Below are 8960 nucleotides of genomic sequence, written 5' to 3'. Positions count from 1 at the left end.
AGACAAAATGATTTTGTTTAAATTTTGTTCTCAATTTTCAGTTGTGCATGTTTAGTACGCCCGCCGCTAGGATCGTGGCAGTGCTCCCGGTTTTCTTCAGGCTAGAAGCAAAGGTCGTCCCCGAGAAGGGCGAACAGCGCTACAAATCGCACTTTCGAGGCTCCAAAGCTGCCATGAACGCTGCTCGTGTAAGTATCAACACTCTTGGATGCTTTGTGAAATTCCATAATCCTAGCTGAGTTGTGGTTCTCATGCCGAGTTCCGCAAAGCGTTGCCCTACGACCACCCTTTCGTAGTCGGGCATGTGCCTCCATAGCAGCCGGTGCCTTTCGTTTTGCCTTCAGCCTTCCCATGAGTGCTGCGGTTGTCAGTATTTGTACTTAACTTTGCTGCAAATCCTACGTTGGCGTTCCCCGTAACTTATAGACCTTCTTTTCGGTTCGAACTTGCCTCGCGGCCATTGTAGGAGGTGTGATCGTTCTTGTGAAGGCAGTTTTCTGCTTCTCGTTAGATTGAGAAACCTGCGAATGCTTTCGCGTGCGATGATCTCGAAGAGTTGTTAGCGTTGAAGAATTGAAAAAACTGTTCACTTAGTGCGTGCAGTGCGTTTCATTTGCCTCGATTTAGAGCGGAGGTGTCTCTCGAGCGTTTTCACGTGTCTTTCCTCAATCTTTACTCGCACGTTCTCGTTTCTTTGAAGCCCGGCCTCTAAGTGCGAAGGCCCGGCTTGTCGCATGTTCACGCAGTGGTTAATTGAGGTCTAAAAGGCTAGCAATGCTCAAAACCAGTTCGAAATTGACTAGCAAGGTCTGAAGTATACAAACTACAGTAAGAACCTAGAACTAATCGCAACAATTCGCCTAGAATTATGAAAAAAGTGCTTCTAGTAAGGTATGAAGTATACAAACTTCTGAAGTATACAAAAACGGATGGATGGATTGATGTGGCTGTACCCTTTAGATCGGGCGGCGGCTAACGCCACCTAGCCGTAATACTTGGTGAACCAACAACTAGATTTATCTTTTTTTTTTTTCTTTAAATAGTGAAGTATAAGACTGGTACATCGCAGTGAATGGTTTAATTTTCACTCGTGCCTTGACTTTAGCCACGAATCAGATAACCTCCTTCTAGTTAATTCTGCCCGCTTAAAGTCTATTTTGCCCTCGCTGTCTGTAAACCCCAGTGCTTCGAGAAACTCTGCGCCATGATCCTGAACTATAGGGTGAAGCCCCTTACAGAACATTATCAAGTGTTAGGCAGTTTCCTCCTCCTCTCTGCATGCACTGCATACCGTGTCTACCCCTTCGTATTTAGCTCGATATGACTTGGTTCGTGGCCACGCCTTGTTCAAAAGGGCGCCACCACCGTGGCAAGCACGCAATTGCCAAGGTATGGTGGCCAGAAGGGCAGGTGGGAGCAACGCAGCCATCAGGGGACGGCAGAAGGTGTAGCAGATGTTCATATCAAGAAGAGGTGGCACACGCTTAGCTTCTTAGATTGCTCTCTTTGAACAGAAGCGCTGTAGCACCTGTAAGGCATGCATACCATGTGCGCCTCTGTTGCTATGTTTGCGCAATCTATGGTGAAATTTTAAAACATCGCCAAGGCATGAGTAACAATGAGCAAGCCTGCAAAGATGGAAGGCTCATTCACACACTGCTTCAGCTTCAAGATACTGAGAGCAAATAATGTAGTAAACTTGATTTCAGCACCAGCAAGAAAAAAACAGGCCCGTGTTGGTTTTGAATAACATTCCACCGAATTAACTAACAGTCTGATCAAGTTCTATGTAATAGAAAGGCTGCATTTCCTACTAAAGGCAGAAAACGTGGCACGATAAAGCAAGCTGTGTCAGTGAATGTGCTATTTAACTCTTGTTACTGCGTGTAAATTGTTATTTTTCATGTGTCTCTGGAAGATTGTTTTTGCCAGTTCGAAAAGTGCTCTAGCACGTACTGCAGCATATCAAATTTTGTGCAATGAAATGCTCTTTCCAAAAAAATGCTTTAAAGCAACTAAAATATTTTGGAATGAATAAAACTATAAAAAGTGTGTAATTTTTTGGTTGCCAGCTGGTAAACAGTGCAAGAAAAAACACCATATATGCAAAAATATTCATAACAAAGAAAATTCAGAATATACATTTTAAAGAAAAATGACACAGGAAGAGTATAATAAACATTAAACGTTGTACAAAACATTTTTATTCACATAGACGAAGAAAATCAGAATCGAGGTGTTGCTCGAGCCATGCACGATCCAAAGCGTCGATCACCGGTGATCGATTTGAATAGGCGTGGTAATGAAAGAGATAAAGCTTTGTCACTTTACTAAAGTTTCATTATATGATTGGACTTATGATTTCTCTTTATTGTTTTAGAACTGCCTCTTTCACAACATCTGTCATATGCAAGCATAGATGCATAGTTTTAAAACCTTTGTAGTGTGTCACTCGAGATAAAGAAAATGCACCAAACATGAAACTTATCTGACAGACAAAAAGTAAGCAACCACAAAGTTAGAAAAATGACAATTAAGAGTCTTCACTGACTCCTGCGTCTATGTTTGAGACAGCACATATAAAGTATCACAGTGTAATCACGATGTGTGCTGCCTTCTACATTTGCATGGCAGTGGAAATAGCTCATTGCTTTGGCCTTGCTTAATTATGTTCAAAGTTTACCGCACCTATCAAAATGTGCAGCCAGATTCCACATTTAAAAAAAAATTTGATCCTTAATCTTCGGTTTTTGTAGTAGAACGCGATAGCGATACCCTGTCCCTAGTGCATACTTCCACTATTTAGTGAATGTTTATTATTTGATGTTATGTGAGAAGTTTACATTGTATATTACTACAGTCTAATTGTTAAGGTTGAAAGCAATTTGTGTCAATTAACCTTTTGCACATGGCTGCATTCTGTGTAATGGGTAGCATGCTTTAAACAGCAAGCAATTATGCACGTGAAATTGTTTCGAACTTGCTATGCACCCTTTGTGTTCTTATAAGGAAATACTCGCAGTGTGCCTTTTGTAATGGGGGCAGACTTCAAGTCACAAAGTCCTTATGATAATCGCATGTTTTGACGCCTGATGGCAACGCACGCTTGTAACACACAATATTATTTTAAGGGGAGGTGCTACTCCACGACACTTTTTTTTTTAATATTCACTCTAGAGCAGTGAAACTTGAGCTGTTTATGGAAATTTTTATGCTTTCGAATATACAATTATTTTTCTTGCAAGTTGCACACCTATAGCTCTGCTACATGACAAAGTGAAAACCTTAATCTTTCTGCCCCCCTCTTTTCATCCCTAAACTTCTGCAATTTTTTGCCATTCATAGTTCATAATGTTTCAAATAAAGTGTAGAATGCAAATAACTAATTAGGAAGCACATACAAAATACGTAATATACGTGAAAAATAATAGACGTAAAAAGTACATATTTCACCTACCCAAGTAAAGGTTTACATCCAATTTTTTATTATACAATAAAATATTGAAATTTCAACTAGATAATTTTTCATACTTTGTAAACAATTTTGAGCAAAATTTTATGCAGATCAGAACCCTAGAAGTGCCCGAAAAAGGAGGGACACATTGGAAAAAATGGCAAAATTTGTGTTTTGAGAAAAACGAGTTTTAAAGCTAAAATTGAGTTTTTAATCATGAAAGATATCACTAAATCTGACGAAACTTGTACACCAAAAAAAAAACAATCCTTCTTGTAGTGGCCACTGCGACTAAAGTACGCCAGCACCATTAGTTTGTCCCTCTCGGCTTTTTTGAGCCGACTCCTCACAGACATTTCGCTCACAGGCAGGGCCATGAAACGCTTGCCAAACTTGCGCTCCATCTGGCAGAGCCTTGTGCCAACTGCAAGCTAGGAAAAAGTTTGACAGGACTGCAAAATCCAAACCAAGTTTAGTGCCATGTCATTTCGCACATAATGTCAATGTCGTCCCTGCTAAGTTCTCTCACTGCGAGCTCTTTCGACCTCGCAAGATCGGCGCCGACATCATCCATTGCCTCATCACGAACTTTCCGGCTGACAGGTGTGAATGACTTTTGATGCTTTGGCTTTTGCAAGCCAACAACTGCCGCAAATCGGACCAGCTGCTAGTAGCCTATTCCTACAGAGCAGGCCGCACAGCGGCTTTCACTTGCGAGTACTGCCTTTTTTCATTCATAATGAAGATAATTACACGAGAAAAGCATTTTTCAGCTGTGCTGCTCGACAAGACATGGACCCCACAAATAGGTTTCACAGCACATACAGGCGCGCAGCGGCCAATGGCAGTCCCCGATTTGTACCACGTGATAAGCCAGTCGCGGCGCTCCAAAAACGGGCAGGAGAGTGCTTCTTTTTATTATTTCTTGCGCCGCATCAGCGAGAGGAACTGTTGTTATTTGAAGAGTGAGGCTCGACTCGTGGGATAAACAATGGCGAGTGGTGGAGCATTATCGGCGCCAAGGTGCTCTAAGACTGCACACTTTGGACCTTTTAACAGGCACCTGGTGCTCTTTCGATGCAATTTTAACGCATTTCCAGTTTGGTCTCGACTTGTATTTTTTTTTTATAACAGTAGAGGTACTAATTTTATCAACAAGCAAAAATAAAAAATCGGAAATTTTGAAAAAAAAGTCGCATTTTTCGACCTGCATCTCCCCTTAATATTACAAGCATGTTGCGTTGTGAAGCCTGACATGTATAGGACGTGCGAGTTTCTAAAGCCTGAATGTTATTTTCACTGCCTTCCCAAGCGAATGCATGGCTGAACACCTACTTGTCACGCAAATGACTCGTGTTCAACCCTCACTAGGACCCGGAAATTATTATTAATAATTTTATTTGCATCTTTCTCGATTTCTCGGTCATACGCAAGATGATTATTTTTCACTCACAAGCACTGACACTATTGTCGGAATTTCTCTGAAATGAGCTTTTTAGTGCTGTCATGTTAACATTTATTGTTTGAAAGCTCTCGATGTTCCTACCATCTCAATCACCGCGTACCTTGAAGCTTGGCAGCCTGGCGTCCTCCGCGGCTGGCCGATCTAAGCTGTGACGGCAGCGCTGCCGCGGCTGACATAAGCTGATGCACCCCGTGGCCGCTGTTGCTCCCACCTCTTTTAGCCACCATAGCCAAGGAGTTTTCCGCGCTGCACGCGTCCGCTGGTTTCATGGTAGTGCAGGAGCATTAAGCGCGGGGTTTCGAACTACACCGATACCTACACAAAAATGGCATTTTTATATTTTCAGACCCTGACCACGGTTGCCCGGCGGGCCCCGCAGTTGACGACCACGGCGGTGGCCCCAGCCAGGAAATACAGGACACTGGCCCAAATCAAGGAGCTGCAGAAGCAGTTCAGCGTTAGTATAGTTTTTTCATTTTAGTAACCTAGAACTCGTCATTAATTAAAGCACATTACTGTGGTGGCGGAACAGTACCAGTTAAAGCGCCGACTATTTAAAAGATGTCTGCAACTGATGCTAATACTAAAAGAAAAAGAACAGACACAGCAGTGGTGGATACAAAAGTCTTCAGAGGGAGGGGCCCCTAATGGCAGGACGTGATAGGCTCTCTTCCTAGCGGCATACATTCAAAAATTAGGGCTTAGGACATGCAAACCCCACTTCCAAATATGCCAATACATCATAATCCATGAATAAAAGATTAGGTGTTCTGGTGCATGTAAAACATAAGCTGCATTAGTTCTGTGTGGAAAAAAGACAAGATAAAAGACTTAATGATGCAAAACTTTGTTTACCTAGAACCTAGAACTCCAAGTGAACTTCGGACGTCACCTTGGACCTCAACCTAGCAGCCAAGCCGTCTTCCTTTGTTTATAAGCGACCTTAAAGTTGTTTTCAGAGATCTTTTTTAAACTTTGTTGAGGGGACCAGCACCACCTAATAAGCCTAAATATCACCTCATAACCTTAACTTGGCAGAATAACGCCCTTGGTCTATTCATGCTCTTTGCCATAAACATCGGCCATTGCCAGGCTTAAGCACTTTATTCACTTTGTGGAACAAGTTACAGATAAAAGTTCGAAAATATCACATCTACTCATATCCACAGTGCAAATGGTCATTACAGTAGTGAAGAAAGGTGTACAAGTTGAAGAACAATTCATATGATATAAGCTACTTGATAAGATAGATAGATAAAATACATAGTTGAATTGAAAGTCATTTATTATTCTAACGCAATAAAATGATGTCACAGAAAAATATACAGGTGAGGGTCCCATAGTCGAAGACTGCAGCGGGACCCTGCAGTCTTCGGTTTGGCTATGAACTGTTGTCATTTAAGTACTGTTTTGTCTACAACGTTTGTCTACTAAAGCCATTGTTTGGAAAGATGATTTCAACTTCATTTGACAGTCTGCTTCATTCAGCTATAGTACAAAAAGGGACATTAGTAAGAACATGGTTTTGCATCCAATTTATCATGACTAATAATGAAACTGACATACACTTAGGCCAAAGAAAGCGACCAGATCGCGCAAACGTTGTGCACACCATGACGAATTCCGACAAAAAAGTGTTCCACACTCATTTTCTGGACTATTAGTGGCACTGCCTAACACATTGAGGTATTAAGCACGCATAAATGCCCTAGAAAAAAGGTAGGCGAAGGAGCGCCCTTCGTAATAGTTAAAGTGGTTGAGCATTGCACATGTAATTACAAGGTTGTGAATTTGGTTATCACTAACAAAGAGCGTTGCCTTTCTTCCGCTTTAAATCCTTTCAATTTAAGTGAGGATGATTACACCACAGTTACGAAACCACAAAACCATGCCTTAATGTCTTCTGTTTCATTTGTTTTGCATAATGCAGGAAAATCCCCTCAGACGATTCCCCCCCCCCCCCCCCTTTTTTTTTTCTACATTCCACGACTAGTAAGCGTTCCATTGCGCTATAAAAAACTGCATTCCTGGGCCACCTACCGTGGTGCGGCGTGATGTTGAAATTATATCTAGCAGCGGTGCAATGTCTAAATGCACCATTTCTAATCACCATGGTCACGTTTGATAGCCTCAAAGCCACACCGTGGTGCAGGTGGTGCAGTAGACAGTGAAATAATTCAATTTTTTTTCCATGTGCTGCAGATCATGCAAACTTTTGCAGCCGACAGTACCATAAAAATTGTTTGTCGGTTTCCTTTAAGAGACTACTCCCCTTTTCGTTTTTCTTTTGCAGAAGGATGATGGTGTGCCAGTCTACCTGAAAGGTGGTCCAATGGACAAAATCATGTATCAGTTCACTCTCGGATTGACCTGTGTCACCCTCGGCATGTGTTTCTACAACATGTACCATCTGATATACAGGCAGGCAAAATGAGGCCTGTGACGTATGCGCCTCGGCGTCCTTGAATGAGTGGTGAAATTTAGGCTAAATAAAAGTCAATCCGTCGGTTCACCCGTAGTGGTGACAACCACATGTTGCTTGTTATTGTGGCCAAGAGACTAGCACATTCTTTCTCACGAGGTTGCTGCTACAATATCATTGCTTGGTTACGCCGGCAATTGTGGGAAGTCGTGGGACTAACCACAACTGTTCAGCAAGCAGCCATAGGCGATTACAACTTTAAAATTTTCGGGTCCTCTCAACGCCATTGCTGTCCCTTTCAAAGAAAGATTGCTCACGTGCTCATTTTCGTGGCTTGGGGAGCATTTTAGGTAGCTGACTTTGTTACACAGACTCTCATTGATGTCACTGCTGTTAGGTTGGAAACTTCAGCATCCTGGTTAATTTTATGGAAAGTTAGACACTGCTCAGCCAAATAGAACGTTTTACGTAGCAACGACCTACCTCTAACATTTAGTATTCATAGTATTTACAATAATTGAAAAAAACTATGATTCAAAGAGAATTCAGGTAGTACGACTGCCTTATGGCGTATTCGGTTGAGCATTTTCAAGCGCTCTGGAGGGCTCTGAAAAGTGGCTGCGCCTTCGGTCGGTAGAATTCGAGCGCTTGGACTCCCTTCGGTTGGTTTTTTCAGAGCGTCAGCCTCTGACTCTGAGCGCTTCGCTTCCAACCGCTCTGACTTCGAAGTGAGAGCGAGGGACAATCTGACCTGGAGGACGGTTCATGTGCCACAAGCCGGCCAATCACGTGGCTGTCGGCAGGTGAACCGGGTGAGGAGTGCGAGCGTGCATTTTGAAAGGGGCTGTTGCCGGGGGCATAGTACTTCGTGCATGTGCATTGTTAGTGCCGTTTAGCATGTGTGGGGCAAATTCACATCTACGAATCCATAAATGCACCGTGTCGATTAATGACGTGGCTAGCGGAGGCGGTGGAAGCATCAATGCTGCTGTTACAGCAGCTTGCAGACAGCCCCATGATTTGCATTGAAGATAGCAGCTTGAATGAGTACGATCGCCGAATTTATGTGCTGAGCTTGGAAGACTTTCGCTACATCCAGACATGTCAGAGAGAGCGAAAGAAAGAATATAGGAAAGGTCAAACATGTCAGAGATATCCACTGAACTGATCGGCACATTTGCTGGCGTGGCCCAGGTGCAGCACTGTTTACCCGGCAGCTTCCCGCCCGGGCTGCGCGGTGGCACTACAGGCTCGCTGCTCATGGCGCTCTGAGATTGCCGATGTATTCGGTTTGTACACTGCCTCTCACGCTCCGATTTTGAGCTGCCTCTGCATCTGGCGACTCTGAGCCAAAAGACCACAGCGGCCAACCGAATACGCCATTAAACAGTTGAAGGATAGATGTCTGGTAGCTGTATGGGAGGAGCTGCCGCAATTTCTGAAGTTGTTACCGGGTGTGGTCAACGTGACATTTTTACACAAGCAAGTATGCCATTCATGTCTACTCGCACTGCGATTCTTGCGCATCTGATTGGTTCTAAGAATTTGCTACAGCAGCTGCAGTACTGAGAAATCGAGCAGCCAGCGAGTGATCCAAAAGAGGGTCACTTTTTGGCCAA

At 43.1% G+C, this 8960-nt stretch overlaps 1 protein-coding gene across 1 annotated transcript in view; it reads left to right on the top strand.

Annotated features, from left to right (window-relative positions):
- Positions 1-7452, top strand: part of LOC142768966 (uncharacterized) — a 30599-nt gene extending 23147 nt beyond the window's left edge. Inside the window, exons 2-4 of the mRNA XM_075871631.1 lie at positions 42-188; positions 5266-5376; positions 7213-7452. Coding sequence (XP_075727746.1) covers positions 42-188; positions 5266-5376; positions 7213-7353 — 399 coding nt within the window. The 3' untranslated portion in view covers positions 7354-7452. The remainder of the gene's footprint in view (positions 1-41; positions 189-5265; positions 5377-7212) is intronic.
- Positions 7453-8960: the final 1508 nt, after the last annotated feature.

Source organism: Rhipicephalus microplus, chromosome 8, assembly GCF_043290135.1.
Source record: "Rhipicephalus microplus isolate Deutch F79 chromosome 8, USDA_Rmic, whole genome shotgun sequence".
Classification (NCBI taxonomy): Eukaryota; Metazoa; Arthropoda; class Arachnida; order Ixodida; family Ixodidae; genus Rhipicephalus; species Rhipicephalus microplus.
This window is presented reverse-complemented; position numbering and strand designations above follow the sequence as displayed.